The following is an 18368-nucleotide window of genomic DNA, read 5'->3' as shown; positions in this document are numbered from 1 at the left end:
ATATAACAATGATTCCCGGGTAGGCAGAACGCCCCAGAGCCCTGGGGCAAGGGCTTTAAGTTATGCCCTGGGGGTAAATAAGGTTTTTATGGAATGGGCGGTCGTATTAAATTCAGATGGGTCTCATTTGATTTTAAATTGGAAGTTTTAGTACCCTTTTTAAGAGTCAAATTGATTTGAGACAAAACTTCCCCCGCCCCACGCCCATCCTTTATAAAAACAATTATCCAAAAAAAGTTTTAAGACGCAAATTTTGTCAGTATTCTTCAAAGGTTCAGTAATTATTCGTAGCAATAGTTGTAGTAGAGAAGTAGCATAATAGCATTATGCAAATAGCACCTTCGTTCAACATCCCCTTCAACACACTATGAAATTTGAACTTAATACCATCAACCTGTCCTGAAGCAATGCTGGTGCGTCCTCTTGACAACCTATATAGGCATAGTGTGTTTCGATTTATTTCAATATAGTTTCAATATTGCCCAAAAATTTCACCTTAATACCCTTAGGTTTATGAGTTGTCGTAGTAGCACCAGTAAATATAGTAGTAGCAGTAGGAGTATAGTTAATAGAAGTAGTGTTAGCTTTAGTAGCAGTAGTAGTAGTTGCAGTAGTTGTAGAAGTAGAAGCATTAGTAATATAATGCAAATATTGTCTTTTGGTTAGTTCAACATCCCCCACAATAAGCGATGTAAGTTTTAGTTTCACACACGAAACTGTTCATAAGATATTGCATAAATGTCCTTTTGGCAACCTGCATCCGGATGGCAGGTTGTCATCCGTACACCCGAAACATTCTCTGAAAATTTCACCTTCATACCTTCATAGGTTGTGGATTTTGAGCTAGCCAGAAGACACTGTGTGTAATCATTTAATGCTGCTTCTACAGTTACTGTAACTAACGATACTAATTTCATTGAGTTGAATTTTTTAGGGAACGTTTAGGAGTTTCAATTAAACAAAAAACCTATATGCATGCAGGTATTAAAAGGACATATAAGGATATAGGCAGCGATGCTGTATCATAATCGGTAATATCATTGATATTTTAAAGGAGCTAATTTGATTGAAAATTAAAAGTTATAGGGCCCTCTTAAGAGTCAAAAGTGATTGGAGGGCAATCAGCCCTCCTCTTTAGCTCTTCAAAAGGGTGTAATTTTATCCAGACTGTGAAAGAGCATAGATATAATTTTTTAGTATCAACTTTTATTTATCATGTCAACTAGAGGATGTATATGACTAAATTAAACACTACTATTTGAGTCATGATTTTCAAAAGAGTTTATGTTGTTCAAATTGCTGAAAAACTTTCTCCGGCTTATAAATAGCAGGCCAAACTATAAATTCTTTAAGGAAAACTGGAAAGGTTCAAACTATTATTTACTTTTTCCCTGAAAAAGACTATGTCAATATAAAACGAACAGAAATTAATTTAAATTTTTTTTTCCACAAATTAAGTTTTTCAAAAAAAAGTAAAGATCTCCACTAAACCAAAAATGAACAAAAATAGAATCAAATAATCTATCAAGCATAAAACTACCACAAATCAGTATCAATAAATAAATGAAACCCAAAACGAACATAAACTAAACAAATAACAAGAGTCAAACTGAAAACGAGCAGAAATTAATATGAGTAGGTTTCAAAACCCCTATGCTTTCTAAAAATCAGAATATAATTTGCACTTTACTGAAAAAAATTCTTTTAAATGTTTTCTCTTTTATAACCTTAAAAAATCAAAAATTAATTAAGATTTTAAGGAATAAATATCAGCATATGTATATTAAACTGACAATGTGCATTCATTTGATTTTTTTTTCCTTTAGATTAATAATAATAATAATCTTTATTCGTTCCATTTATCACACTGCAATAACATGGGTAGCGTCAATTTAAGCAAAAAAAAGAAAAGCACAAAAAGACACAACACCAAGAAAAACACAAATGATGAACCATCCCTTCTATTTCAGGGCACTATTGTTGTAACTTCTGACGTAGTAGGGCACAAAGGATTTTAGATATATTGTTGCCGAGTGTGTAGGCGGGCATCCCAACTGTTTTTTTCTCTTTTTAAGGGTTGCCAACCTTGCTTTGTGTGCGTGCTTCTCTGAAGTACACGGAGTTCTTATATTTCTGTGTGTTGTGGACGTCCGGATGTCATCTCGACACGTCCTCAGTAGGTCTTGCCTCCTTTCCTCCAGTGGTGGGGGCTTGAGTTGGCTCAAGGTGTTGGTAGAGTTTTTATAATTCGGCACAAAAAGTATTTCGCAGGCTCTCTTGTGAATTTTTTCCAGTTCATTTCTGTGCTTCTCTATAAGCGATGGGTGCCAGACAGGACAGCCGTATATCATTACGTATATTACATAGGTTTTATAGCACGAAAGAAGGAGTTGCTTTGCCACTCCAAACCTTCTTAGATTTGCAAAGGATTTTAGAGAACCAGCTGCCTTTGCTGTGATCTGGCTCATGTGATCTCCAAACGAGAGATCATCACTTAATGTGATACCAAGTATTTTTACTGATTTCTTTGTTTTGGAGAGGTGCAGATTCATTTATGCTCTTCGTCTTCTTCAGGGAGTTGACATGCATTACACAGCTTTTCTCGAGGCTGTGTTCTCTTTCGATTTCTTTTAGTTCAATCTTTTAGCATAAATTTTTCTTTAACCACTTAAATTTTTGATTGCTATGGCCCTAGGATTGTTCTTTACTAGGTTGCAGCTACAAATGCAATAATGATATAAGGATTAGGAGCGCAAGGGTTTGAAACCAACTCTACTCTCGTGAAGCTATAGTTCATTAAGAGTGAGCTGAGAAAAAATGTCGAATCTTCGGGAGCACATATCTAAAAAATCGAATACAAAAAAGCACGGCATCTCAAGTGACTCCCGAGGCAAAGGACATCAAATCTCTTCACCCTTCATTATCAAGAAGGACACTGTAACCTTGAAATTCTTCTGCAGTCTTTACGACAAGAATGCTCATTAATACACTAAAAAGACTTCTAAGAAGACTAAAAAGACTTCTTAGCTGAAGTATTGACCTGGCTTAACCTTCCAAAAAGAGACTTGCGAGGTCTTTTAGGAACTTTTAAGGACCTTCTCCAGTTTTAGGGACCTTGTGGCAGTCCTGCTGTTCTTGCGGTAAGTTCTACAGTGGATGCACTCGCAAGCAATTTGTTGAACGATTTATTGAGCACCGTAATTCCATAGATATAGCTTTCAAATTTAGAAGCCTCCTCAAACCTTTGTTTCTGCTTAGGCGAGGCATATTTTGGATCACTCCGGCTATTTTGAACCAGCAGGTATTTCCAATAAAACAAAAAACGGTTTTACAGTCGGTGAAAAGTTATAATTCGATGAGAAAAACAAAACCATTTTGTAATTTTACATCCCCCCCCCCTTTTTAAATTGTTTTTTTTTATTTTTTCCTTTTTCAACGCTCATTACACCTATAGTGTGTTCGAGCGTTTCAACTGGCCTTTCTTCGGTCTCAAACGGTTTTGGCCTCTCTTGCGCCCGGTGCAGCCCCTTGATTAGAGTCCCCTCCTCCTGTCTTCAATAAACATTTCAGGCCAAATTTTAACTAAATTTTCATTTATTAACAAAATGATTTTCGATTTATTCATAATTTATGTTTGAATCTTATTATTATTTAAGAATTTATTTTTAATTAATTAATAATTTATTAATTATGTTCATTTGTCAACTGGACACTCTACTTTATTTTAATAAAAACAAAAGTTCAGAAACTAACCGTTAGATTATTTATATGAAAATTTATACCCCTACAATCCCAGCGGCAGGGGAACGCCCCCCCCCCCTAAAACCGTCTCTGCATGGACATCAATAAGTATTTGCTAGGGTTAATCAGATAAGTCTTACACGGAATGCTCGAACTCATTTCTTGGTGATACATGCGAAATATTCGTTCAGTTGTTTTTCTGTCTCATTCTTCCTATTGGCCATAGACTCGATGTGTCAGACAGCGATAGACTCGATTTATTTTTCTAGTTTTCTCACGGTCGTACCGCCAATACCAACACAAAAGGACGTGTTCTGACGTTTTCAGATTTTGGTACGGAAATAAAAATAACTCATTTAAAGTCTTTGAGGGAATAATTATTTATTCTGTGGCTGAATAGTACAAATATAATAGTACAAATATGTACATATACATTTATACTCTATATATAAGATCTATAGGGGAGAGTCGGGTACGTTGGGACACGGGTCCGTTGAGACACGTGTACTTTTGACAGAAAACTTCAAGCTAAAAATCTGCCGCTACTCACACCTTAGACGTCATCTCTTGGACTATCTGTGGATGTAGTATAGTGGTCGCATTTGCAACTTTCTATCCCAAAATTTAGGTAAGAACTTTTTAGGTGGTTTTTGAAAAACATTTTTACTTTGCGAAATTCTACGGTTCTCTTAGGTAAGCAGCTTCTGGAAAATTGCTTATAGCTCATTAGATAGAGAAATTTATGAGCTTTTCGATGGTAATAAATTTTGCTGTGTTCTTCTGCCACCTAGTGGCTGATCTAAGTTTTATTTTCTTAAGTTCGTACTGTCACTTCGAGCAGCTGCTGAAGTTTATAATGTCAAGCGGTCAACTCTAAGCAGATATGCCACTGCGTTTCGTAACAGAACAGATGAAGAAAAAGAAGAGTCTACCTACACTGCCACCCATGACAACAGACAAGCATTTACAATTGAGCAGAAGCTTCAACTTGAAGACTACATCCTTTATGCAGCCCGAATGCACAATTATCTCTCCATGAAGAGAGCCCGAGAGCTTGCTTGGCTTATGGCGAAACGAAATGGACTTGCATATCTGTCAAGCTGGGACACAGAAAAGTCTGCAGGCAAAGACTGGTTGTATGGCCTTTTTAGAAAGCATCCTTCGATTTCACTTCGAAGGCCGGAACCTACAAGTATCCAGAGATATCTTGGTTTCAATCGTGTTGCTGTTGACACTTTTTACAGGAATCTCGGAGAGTTGTATTCAAAATACAAGTTCCATGCTAGCCGGATCTTCAACCTCGATGAGACTGGGCTCACGAATGTCCAGACCAAGTGTCAAAGAGTGCTGAGCCCGAACGGATTAAAGCAGCTTGGTGCTACGACTTCCCAAGAGAGAGGAAAGCTGGTGACCATGGTGGGCACTATAAATGCCATGGGAGGATTTATTCCAGCCTTTCTGATGTTCCCGCGAGCACGTTTTGCAGAAAGGCTTCTTGATGGAGCCCCCCCCCCCACAGACTGCTGGAATAGCAAGTGGCAAGCCTGGAAATGCTTGGATGAAAAAGGATCTGTTTTTGCTGTATTTGAAGCACTTTGTATCGCATGTCCACCTATCTCCTGAGAATCCTGTCTTGATTTTGATGGACAATCATAAAAGTCAAACCAGTTACGATGCAGTTTCGTTGGCCAAACATAAGGGAATGCATTTACTTACGTTCCCACCGCGCACATCATCCAAGTTGCAGCCTCTCGACGTTTCGGTTTATGGACCTTTACAGACTTACTGGTCACAGGCAATGGAGAACTGGTCGAGACTTCACCCTAGTCGAGCAATGACGGAATATGAGATCGGTGAATTACTGGACGTTGCTTTTCTTAAGCCCTTCTCTCAGACTAACATCACTAGTGGATTCTCAAAGCCTGGAATATTCCTGCTGAATGCTGGAGTGTGGTAAGAGTCTGACTTTCTTCCTGCTTTGCGACGAGAAGATACTACTGAGCCGGGAAATCAGTCTGCCGCTGTTGACGGAAATTTACCAGATCCGCAAGGGCTTCGATTGACCCAGAGTCCCAGTACTACAACCCATTCAACCTCGTTTGTTGTGCTAGAAGATACTATATCCCTGCCAAGAAGGGAAGCTACAAACAGAAAGACAGGCAGGAAGCCTGGAATATCCAAGATATTGACTTCTACACCGGTGAAAGACTCGATCCAAGCTGCAGAAAACGAAAGGAAGGCAAAAAATGAGAAGAAGGATCTCAAGGAAAGCAATAAAACGGCTCCTGCCAAATATCCCAAGATTCAGAAGAAAACTACCAAGAGATTGCTGACGTTCAGTGACGAAAGCGGAGATGAAGCAGGACCAGGGGATTTTGAGTGTGACGACAATTCTGACAATTCGTTCTGTTCTGGATTTCCGATTGGCGGAAGAGGAGTCTCTGACTCCCAGTATCTGTTCCGGTGACTTTGTTCTAGTCGAATACAAGGGGAAAAAGGGATCGAAATTCTACACTGGTTAAGTGCTTCAGGCTGAGCCAGACGGCTACACTGTCAATTTTTTGAAATGAAACGTTCCAGCCTGGAGGTTTATGTTTCCGAAAGAGCGCGATGAAGCGTTTGTCGATAGCTCAAAAGTAGTGATGAGATTGCCAGTTCTAATGGTCTCGGGAGGAACTACTCTGTTGAATAATTTTTTAGATAAGCCTATTGTATTTTTACAGTTTTATACCACAAAACATTCGAAGTTTTAATTGATTTATCATGGTGTCCCAAAGTACCCACAACCCTGACCCATAATAACCGCACAAGTGGTACGCTTGGACAAAATGGGGCGCTCTGAAAAATAAGTCTTTCTAATTTTACTGGGAGTAATCAAAATCTGAGAAAAATCACAGTAAAAGCCAAATGATTTTACCACAGATTGATGTTTGATACAAGAAAATCGGACTGTAAATGTAGGAGATATTGAGCTTTAAGTTGAACTTGTCCCAGGGTTCCCGACTCTCCCCTACATATATTTTTGGGTCCACGTTATGAGCCCAAATAATCATGGACAACAATAATTAACTCTCGTTTAAGTCTGGTGTAATGTTGGCGAATGTTAGGCTCTGGTCTCTTTGAATCATAAACAGAAAGAATATTCACCCATATAAAGACATTCTTTCATGACGTGGACCAAAAAATATAATTATAATACGTACAAAAACATATAAGTACATAATAATAGTGTAAAATTCTTTTGTTGGCAGATTTGAAAAGTGCAGCTGAAGAATTTATGCCCGAAATAAAGAAAATTACATGATAAACTGGTTTTCTACTATGGTCCTTAAATCCAGAATTCGTGCTGAAGTTATGCAATAGATTCAGAATTTTTTTTTAATGAAGTCCCAAAATCCTCAATTTTCATAAGTCCTTAGAGTAATCCTGCCAAAGCCAAAAATCTTGAATTTCAGAAATCTTGCAAAGTGAAGCACTGTAACCAGGCAGATTTTAAATCAGCACATGACAGGTGTTTGATATCCCTTGACTTTAGTTTTTGGAGTTTGTTTTTTTTAGTTTTCAGGAGAATTCTTAAAAACCACTGAAGCATAAAAAAAGGAAGATTTTGTTAACTTCTGGAATTTTTTTTTTTTTACTTTTCAGGAGAATTCTTAAAAACCACTGAAGCATAAAAAAGGAAGATTTTGTTAACTTCTGGAATTTTTTTTTTTTTTACTTTTCAGGAGAATTCTTAAAAACCACTGAAGCATAAAAAAAGGAAGATTTTGTTAACTTCTGGAATTTTTTTTTTTTTACTTTTCAGGAGAATTCTTAAAACCACTGAAGTATAAAAAAAGGAAGATTTTTGTTAACTGAAATTGAATACATAAAAATGACGTGAATAAAGTTGTCTAAGGAAACAAAATATCCAAACCAATATTCAATGAACAAACAAGTTTACTATAAGGAAAATTAAAATACAAAGCAATTTGAAAGCCTACGAGAATAATCTTACTTCCCATTTAGAGTTACAAACATTAAAAATGCACAATAAACCATTCACAAAAAAATCCTTTGTTCACTAAAACCTAAACAATTACTTGCATCCAAACACTAGGTGTAACCTAGGGGGGGGGGGTAATTTCCCTCTGTAAATTTTGATTTTTTTTTTGTATTCCTTAAAAAAGTAATGCCCAGGCCACATTAGTCACACTTGTTAACAAATTCCAAATTACGCACGACTACAGCGCCAACTATGGACGTCATTCGTAATTTTTCGAGTTGAACATTGTTTAACTTTCAATTTCTGATTGACGAATAAGAGTTGAGAATTAAAGCATAATTTTTGGAAACTAGATTTTTCTAGTTTCAATTTTTCTATCTGTCACATAAATCAGACAAAAGTAAAGAAGACATAGTATCATTATAAAATAGTTGAAAACAAATTAGCGTTGGTTGTAAAATTCGTTTGTAAAAATGTTGGTCTTTCAATTTATATTTTCCGCTTGGCGCCAAAAAAAAAAAAAAAAAAAAAAAAAAAAAAAAGTCATAAGAGTTGGCGACAGTTGTGGCTCGGGCATAACTAAAATACCTCTCCCCCTTATGATTTTTAAAATATATTGTTTGTGTATCTTCAAGAAAATACGTGAAAAAATTATCTTTGCCCCCCCCCCTCACATTTTCGTCACAAGATACGACAATTATGATACCAATACACTTTAACACAGGGTGGATGGGATAATTTTTTTTCTCCTAATACGACACTATATATTCGTCTTAAAGAACACACTTTTTACAACACCAAGTCTCACGTTACAAATCTCTGGATCCCTTCTCCTGGGTTAGGTTGACTAATTAATATAGTTAATCTAATTAATACTAATTAATTAATACTAATTAGTAATTAAAATTAATTAATACTAATTAATCGAAACTCTAATATAAAAAAGGAAATTCTTTTGTATTTTAAGTAAAATCGTCTTCAAGAAATGTAACCTTGCCGAATTACTCGATTCAAAAACGACTTTTAGACAAAAAAAAAGTAAAGTGTTGCTCTTTACTTTTCGTTTTTTTTTTACAAAAAAAAACGAAAAAGAAAAAAAAACTCTGCTTTTAATTCTATCTTACCATTTTCACCAAACATTATGGACTGCTTGGCTGTGGAATTTCTTTGGATCCCCATCTTCTCCCCCAGGTCAAATCTTGGGTATAACCCTTGGAGGTGGGATAGTATTGAAGGATAAATAATCAATTCTCGAATCATATTTTCTTTAATATTTAATTATGCTCATATAAAATGCCAAAGAAAAGGACCGGGTATTTACATACTTCTTCTATAGCCTATACGTTTGACGCAAAAATAATATAGTTAAAAATAATATAATTTAAAAAAAAACTAAGAAACTGAGGGTGCTTTCCAACTGGTGGTAAAAATCAAGCAGCCAAGCAGCAGCCTAGGTACTAAAAGCAATTATAATAATAATAAAAAAAAAAAACTTTGAAAGCGAACATAAACAAAAGAGAAGAAATGCTGAAAAAAAAGAGCAAAAAATCCAGAATAAACCAAAGGATAAATATGCTTTTGTAAAAATTATATATTTTTTTGCATTATCTGTTTTTTTTGGTCAAACGTCATGTGCGGCCAGTTTAGAACATACTGATGGTTTTTAATATCCACTAAGGCCTATAATTAAAAAAATTTGTAATTATATTGGCAAATAAAATAAATATTTGCAAATAAAATCTTGCACTATTATATTTATAATATTTGCACTATTGGCTAATAAAATCAATATTAGTTCAACAATGCTTGACAAATAATTTAGCAAACTCTTTGGGCGACGTAAATCAGCGAAACTCAACGCAAATCGTACCATTGTCTAAAATGTAGTCCTTTCATCTTAAGTCTCGTCCTGATTGACATCATTCACCCTGCCACCAACAAGGTCATCTTCAACTGGACAGCCATTCATAGCCATCGGTAAATTCGAAGGCTGTCCAGTTATAATGACTGCCAATCATAGCCACCGGTTCGAAAATACTCCGCCTACAATAAATATTCATGGGAGAGTAAGTGATGTCAATCAAAACGATGCTTTACTAATGATGGCTCAAAACTAATTTCAAAAACAGTCCGAAGTGGGCACATTTAAGCTGCGCCCACCAGAAATTTACCCTTAAAATTCATCACTGGCGCAGGATTACGCTTAACTTCGGCTAGAGGTTGACTGCTGTCACGGGGAAAATTGCATATAATCTTAAAACACACAAATATACCATTTACGGTTGAAGAACGGCTAAACCCCATTCTCGGAAACAAAATATAAACGTAAAAAAAAAGTGCACACACACACACAAAATAGTAGGCAGGGTTGCCACCCAGGTGATATATCACTATTTCTAGCGATTTTTTATATTGCCTAAACAAAAAGAGAATCACTTAATCAGCAGAAAAATCACTAGATTATTAAAGAAAATCAGTAAATCAACCACAAAATCACCAAACTCTAGTGATTTTTTCTCTCATTCGGTGGCAACCATGATAGGAGGTCAACTTGAAATATATACACATACACGATGAAATAGGCAAACTCAAGACTAGTAAAATTACCCTATTAAAATAACTATTTAAATCAAATTAAACTAACAGTACTATCTAGTTTTCAGGTATTACCAACGGGTAAAAATGTGATGAAGAAAATTAAGGACACTGATCACAAGAAATGACCCGCACCAAAAAAAATATAAAAATTTAAAGTCCAAAATAAAAAAACACCTCAGACTGGAAACTCAACCAGTTCAATTAAAGAATGCTGTCGCCATATAAAAATTCTAAGTTGGGTATACTGCTGCCCCTTTACAAAATGCTGCTTCCACTTTTTTAATTCAATTCACAGATATTAATATTCCAGAAACAGCATTTGACTTTTTTTTTATAATTGAACACCACTATTCTACTTATGGCACAGACACGCACGCACAAAGCACGCGGGCAACATAAAAAAAAAAACAGTTTTTCCTGTATCTCATAAATATACACTGAATAACCTTTCCGTCTTTATGTGCATATACACACTTAAAATATTGAAGCAAGAAAAATGAGATTTTGCAACATTACAGTGTAACCATGTGCACTGATGTGTGCTAAATACATTAATAAAAATTCTTGAAAGCAAGCAAGGGTTGAAGGCCCAAGCACCACTCTACCAAAGAGTGGGTCTTTACTGACTGCTGAATGCCCAAATTTGCGAATACAGACAAAGGAGGGAACACGCGACGGAGGGATCGGAAAGGGCGAAAAAAAACCTATGACCCTCTTTTGTTTGTAACGTATTTATTTTCATGTAACTCAAATGTCCCTTTTACCTTTTTTTATTCACCCACCTGTCCACAAAAAAAGAAGATTTGTACGTGCCGCTAAAGGTTATACGCTCTGGCCTCCCCTTTTTTCCTGAATGTAAAACCCAGTTATCAAAATGTAACACCAACAGTACTTAAAGTAATAGCTTCTAGATTTAAGTATTTAAAGATACTCATTTATATTTAGTATTTGTTATATTAGCTGACTATATATACTATGTGAATCTTTCCTTAAAGTTCAGAAGGCTACTTAATTACCCCCTCCCTCCCATTGAATGACAAATCAAATTTAAAGTCAAATAAAAATGTATATTTTGGTCTTTTTCTTTGTTATTTACATACCCCCCCCCTAACAAGACAACCATGCTGTTATGGCATTATTTGTTTTTATGAACATTTTTGCATGTTCATTACTTTTGTATGCACATCTTTCCCCGTCAAGGATTTTCATATGAATTCATTTTTTTGTCATCCTAAAACAAGAATAATTGAGGGAGAAGACGGGCCAGAAGGACTTTCAATACCAGCAAATGTGCTTGTGACCTAATAAAGATCTCAAAATATACCACTCCCTAATATAAGCAATACAATTCGCAAGTTATTTTTCGCGCCTGTTATGATATTTATTATTTTTTTTTTTTTGATTGCGAAAAGAAGCCTTTACACAAATCCAGACTTAACTCGGTTTTGCACCTAGTCCATCCACTGTTTAGACTTAAATCAGTCCATCCACTGTTAGACTCTCAGTTTAGACTTAGCTCGCTAGCTTGACATAGTGTGACTCCTTTAAAATTTGAAAATAGAAATTTGACAATTTCATCCCTTATCAACAAATGCACTTGCACGCATTGTTCTCGGAGGAAAAACAAGCTTGGAGTAATCTCCTAAAAAAGCGAAAATGGAGGTTTTTTTAGAGAAGTACCACATTATTTACAATTATTAAACAACCTGGAATTTGTCCATTATTTTTGTATTCCACGGAATAATTTGCAAAATCTGAAAGGCCAATACAGTAGGCTATTCATACAGTAAAATTTTGGGGTAAGGCTCAGGCAAGGGATAAGTTCGAAAAATTGAACAAGGACCCCCTCCCTGTAAAATTGACAACAACGCTTCCATTGTACCTTTTTGGGCTTAATATGTTCACTTTGATTAATCTGTGTTTTTAAACATAGTCTGTTAGTCTGTTCCTGAACCGTCGGAGTTTAATGCAAAACTTAACATTCAGCTAAGCAAGATATTTTTATTGTACATAGTTTTCTCAGTGCAAGGCCGTATCCAGGGAGGGGCGGGGGCTTGCGTGTTTTGAACCCATCCCTGAGATTTTTGTCCAACTGATAAAAACGTAGCACTATAAACAAACTTAATTTTTTTTTGAAGTTTTTTGCACCCCCTTCCCCTACCAAAAAAAAATCTCACCACAAATCCTGGATCCACTCTTGTCTCAGTGTCATGATGAAGGTATTTATAATGTTACAATTAATTAAATAAAAACTTAGGATGACATTCAAGTTAAGGACAAAAAAGTATCTGAAACCTAATTTTAGGCGAGACCTAATTTTAGGTGAAACCTAAATTTAGGTGACAAAATTGAAACCTAATGACAATTTTAGGTGAAACCTAATTTTAGGCGAGGACAAAAAGGTGCATTGTGCGTGTTATGCAAAAATTCCCACTAGAATCCTAAACAATTTTCGTATTGCAAAAAAGGCTTTCCTATCACAACTTTTCATCCTAGATTCAGAAATGCAATTATATTTCATCTAGCACCGACACTTTTTAAACATTTATATGATTTTGTTTGGAACATCAATAATTCAAAAAAAAAATCAAACTATTATAGAAAAGCTATAAAAAAAAAAACAGAAACAAAACTTCTGGAGAATATTACGTCATTCTAAACAACTTCAACGGAATTTAAAATTCTCTAAGCTCCGGCCATGGTAAACACAAAAAAAACTAAATGATATGTTATAAATTTAATGTGCTGAATTGGAGGAAGCTTTAAGGGGGGGAGGGAATGTATGACAATGTAATCACTAAAATTAAATATTTTTAATATAAGGAAATATAGACCTAGGCTCCAATTGATATGGCTTAAAATACAAAAAAAAAACTTAAGACTCGAACCTCACTTCTACCTTACATCCATAAGAACGCACACTGCTTGTCTACTATTTATATCCGTCTATTTTTATGACTATTATATTCAATACAAACAAATACTGAATCTTTAATATATATATATATATATATATATATATATATATATATATATATATATATATATATATATATATATATATATATATATATATATATATATATATACTTACATAACTATTTGCATTTCATGGCTTAAGACTCACTTTCCCACTCACTTTCTCACTTTCAAATTTTCAGCAAATCGATATCTGGAGTTCTGATATACTCAGACCAATTTACTTCCGTTACTGAAGGGATATGAGAAAGAATCTTACATTGTAATAGTGGTCTCAAAGACCACCCCAGAGAAAAAATTGGTTCTTAAAAATATATATTTTTTTTCGTTTAGAAGAACGCATTTAGGAAAATATAAGCATCTGAGAGGAGAAATAGTAATTTAGTACAATTAGTTTTTGTTTATTTAGTTATATTAATCTCTAGTACTATAGAGGTAAGAATAACAATGGGTTTTAGGAAAATGTATGGTTGTATATCTTCCTTTTAAGTTGTTTATTAAATTCTTTTGAGGGCTGACTTACAATTACAATGAATACGCTCCTGGAAGAGCTATCTCGACCATAAGCTGCCTAAGTGCCATAGGTACAAGTGCCAAAGGGTATAGCCCAAACGGTAACCTGAACTATCGACACAAGATATTACGCTGCTACATAGGTCCCTTCTGTGAAATCTAGAGCCATTAAAAAGAAAGACAAGTTTTCGAGTCAAAATATTTTTTTCAGTCTTTCTGTTTTCCTTTGAAACAAATCTATCCTGTCCATACAAGATTAATAAGACTGTAGTCAATTAATACTTATTCAGTTCATTTGGAAAATAAACAAGTTTTTTTTTTCATAAAGAAAGAAAAACGAGCAAAAATGGGGTTTATATAGGCCAAATGAAGATACTGAAAAAACAAAGCGAATATTTCGAGAGGACAAACGCCTCTCTTCTTCAGTGCGAAACGAAACGATTTATCAATAAAAGCAAAAAATTAAAAGAATTAAAACCAACTACCTAACAACCATAAAAGCGAGTTATTCGCCAATATCCGCGATTTGCACAAAATCCAAAAAATATGAACTGCCATCGACGGATACTAGCAAACAACTAGCAAACAAGTATCCGTCGATGGCAGTTCATATTTTTTGGATTTTGTGCAAATCGCGGATATTGGCGAATAACTCGCTTTTATGGTTGTTAGGTAGTTGGTTTTAATTCTTTTAATTTTTGGCTTTTATTGATACATCGTTTCGTTTCGCGCTGAAGAAGAGAGGCGTTTGTCCTCTCGAAATATTCGCTTCGTTCTTTCAGTATCTTCATTTGGCCTATAAAAAAACCAATTTTTCGCGTTTTTCTTTCTTTATTTGATGTCAGGCCAATGTGGTTTAAGAAATTATCTAAGTTTTTTTTTATCTCAATTCTCACTGAAATATAATAATGATATAGTTAATAAACTATAAAAAAGAAGATAAGAGAAATATTACCCTTAAAAGCCATGACAAAGACCCCCCCCCCCCGCCCCACAATAGAGGTTAAAAGGGTAAAGATCCTCCGCATAGGACGTCGACGACAATTGTTGACGATTCAGTTACCGGTCCTTTTTTATAGAGACAGGTAGTAAGCCTGTCCCCCAACCTACCACAGGACAGTCCACACACGCAAAAAAAAAAAAAAAAAAAAACGTCTTTGTACAAATAAGCACGTGAATTATTTTCCTTGGTTTTAGTAATTCAAAAATGATGGATTTTTTGGGGAAATTGTTTTCCTAAACCCACAAAATCTCTCCACCAGCAACAGCCTTCAATATAATACTGGATAAAAACACAAAAAACTAACCACACACGAAAACAAAATAAATAAGCACAATACAGACAATACACTTTAGCTTAGCACTGCAGGAATATTACGAGAGGGAGGGGGCCAGCCCCTCCCTAAATAGCTACATTTTGCAAATTAATACAATTTCCCACTGAATTTGAGCTTTCCTCACAAGGTTTAACTCCACCCCAGCTCGATTCTATCGAATTATAAAACGATAAATCTAATTATAATATTTAACGATAATCGAATTATATAACGATACCAAATCATAGAACTAATTAGGAACACATGAGAAAAAATATTAGATGTTATGATTTTATTCATCACTTCTTTTCCCTTTACTTGATGCTGGGTCAACTTCGTCCCCCCCCTCTCTTGCCAAAAGGGCACAATAGACAAAACAGGCCAGGAGGACAAAGAGTAAAAGAACAAAATACTGTCCAAAGGGGCAAAATGCTTCAAATAAAGAGATATGTTATGATTTACAATCGCTTTTTTCTTAGTTTTACTTTATATTGGGTCAAATTTGCACCCCTCCCCATCTTGCCAAAAGGGCACAATAGGCAAAACAGGGCACAATGACAAAGAGCAATAGGGAAAAACACTTATTTAAAAGAATTTGATGCATTGATTTTCTTTATCAATTTTTTTAACCTTTACTTTACATTGGGTCGCATTATAAGAAAAGGGCAACTTGCCCAAAGGGCAAGATAGATGTATCTTCATACATTTTCTTTTTAAACTAGCCTATATTCTGCTGACTAGTCTGCCCTTATTACTTTACGATCAGGAGAAAGAGTTAATAAAAAGAGTGTGAATATTTTGAGAAAATCTGAGGTAGAATTCGAGAAATATTTCTTTTATTTATTTCATTATCACCTTTTGACCTTTGCTTCATGTGGGTTCAAAATTAAACGGACTACTTTCAAAAGGACAAAATACGTATAGCCATCGAAAAACGACAAAATGAAAAACGAGGTTATTCACAGCCAGTGAAAACTGGCGGATAAAATATAACGCCCAACAAGGTCTTTCCTGGACAATCCTAGAGCTAATGATGAAAACTTAAATAAAAATATTAGTGGCATTAATTTTACTTATCAATTTTGTTCACCTTTGCTATACATTAGATTCAAAATAAAAGAAAACATTACCCAAAAGGGAGAAACAGGGACCTGTGTCCTTTTTTTAAACTAGCCTATGTTCCACTGACTAATATAGCCCTTACTATTTTCGAATGAAAAAAATAAGCTAACTACGAGAAGATTAAGAAAATTTCAAAAATTCTAAAATTTCAGAAAATTCTAAATTTTCAGAAAATTTTAGGTTGGATCCTAGGGATTTTCTGCTTATAATTAAAATCAAGCTTTTAACAAATTATTAACTGCTCAATTCAAGCTGCCTTTAAAATTTCTAGTTCTGCTGGATAGCGCTGCACTACCAGTGGCGCTAGAAGGTGGCTAGCACCACTTCATCCCTCCTAAGTTCATCTGAAACCACCAAAGAGCAACTTCTCAATTTTCTCTGTTCTATGCAGATAAATTTGATGTAAAAATAAATAAATTTAAATAAATTAGTGAGAAGAATTTAGCCAAAAGTATTAATTTAGTTCTTTTTCATTTTATGGCGGGGCGGATCCACACACAGTGTCGAAGCTCAGGCCATATAGGCGCAATGTCCCTCCCCCCGTAAACGGGATGTCTTCTTGTTTCTGCGGATGACTTACGGCCAGTAAAAGACAAACTATACATAAAATAGAAAACAAGGAAAACAATTTTTAAAAAATTAGTAGAAATCAAACATAATAAGAACAACTTTTCTTTGCGAATGAGTATTTCGTGAACGATAAAAATCACTAAAAAAAGCACACATTTGGACATAGAAATATATCTGCAGCTAGTTAACTGCAAATAACCTTGTACAAATATTTTGTGGCACGTTGCGTCCCTGAGATAAATCAATAAAAATCCGATGATTCCAGTGTCTTGCAGCTTTTGCTCAGAGTGGCATACTGCCCATTATTCGGCCCCAACACGACTGGTGGACTTCTCCGCCCAATTGTAGATGTCAATGATATTTCCTGGTTTTTTCGCAATGTCAAAGTCTTGTCTTTGTCATCTGTAGAAGTTCTTCCGGTCCTACAAATAGTAGAATTGGTAGAGACAAAAAACTTTAAGTACCAAGGACATCAAAATGAAAACTTTTTTGTCCCCGCAGAGGCAGTTTTAGGGGACACTTGCCCCGGGCACTAAATTTTAGGGGCGTAAAATTTCAAATAGATAATCTAACTGTCATGGGCGTAGGCAGCATATTGTCTAGGGGGGGGCCAGTCGATAGTGTTATGGAGGGCCTTTTATCAACTGTTTTTCCAACCATCTGCTTTTTCAGCCACATCTAATGTAAATTTGAAGGTCTAGGGGGGGGTAGCTGCCCCCCCCCCTCCCTAAGTCCATGCTAACAGTTGTAGTCATCTTGTAATTTTTGATATTTCATTTTAATTAAAATAATCAATAAATTATTAATTAATTAATAAAAAATAATTAAGTAATAATAATCGATAATAATTAAATAATACATTAAAGACTAATTGTAAAATAGATAATTAATTAATTAATTAATTGAATATATTTTGTTAATAAATTAAATTTATTTGGGAGACAAGGGGGGGGGTCACCAATAAATTTTGGCTCCGAGAACAAGAGAGGCCAGAGCCGCCACTATGCCCCTGGCTCCATCTTACGTCTATTGATACCCAAAACCGGCATATTCTACGATTTTTCTTTTAGCTGAATTATTATTATTATTTATTAACTACATTAATAACTAGATTAATAATTGCAATTATTATGATACAATTATTAAGATTTTTTCGTTGCAGAAATTCTCTTCTTTTTTGCCAAGCTGAACCCCAACAAGAAAAAGCAAAAACTTTTCTTGTTTACAAACAAGCCCAACAAAATGGGCGTAACACCCATTTTATCTCCGCCTAATCGTTGCATCAATCAATAGGGTGGTACAAGCGTACAACCGGTATGTTGAAATACCCGTATGTTCATTTGAACATACCGGTATTGATCAAATATAGTAAACTGAGAATATGTAAAAATTAAGTAACAAAAGTGATTATTTTTTAATTAGAATAAAACAAGGATTCTACTGATATGTCAATAGTCAACTAAAAGGATTAATATAACAGAATAACACAGGCTAATTGGTCTTTCTAAAAGAAATCCTTTGTCGGTAGTTTAATTAATTAATAA

At 34.9% G+C, this 18368-nt stretch overlaps 1 protein-coding gene across 1 annotated transcript in view; it reads right to left on the bottom strand.

Moving 5' to 3' along the window:
* Window positions 1-14994: 14994 nt before the first annotated feature.
* The window catches only part of LOC148941844 (protein tweety-like), a 98488-nt gene continuing 95114 nt past the window's right edge, over window positions 14995-18368 (bottom strand). Inside the window, exon 12 of the mRNA XM_089103000.1 lies at window positions 14995-17246. Coding sequence (XP_088959126.1) covers window positions 17066-17246 — 181 coding nt within the window. The 3' untranslated portion in view covers window positions 14995-17065. The remainder of the gene's footprint in view (window positions 17247-18368) is intronic.

This window comes from Artemia sp. Qi Xiang Cuo, chromosome 17 (assembly GCF_049724085.1).
Source record: "Artemia sp. Qi Xiang Cuo chromosome 17, ASM4972408v1, whole genome shotgun sequence".
In the NCBI taxonomy this organism is placed as follows: Eukaryota; Metazoa; Arthropoda; class Branchiopoda; order Anostraca; family Artemiidae; genus Artemia; species Artemia sp. Qi Xiang Cuo.
This window is presented reverse-complemented; position numbering and strand designations above follow the sequence as displayed.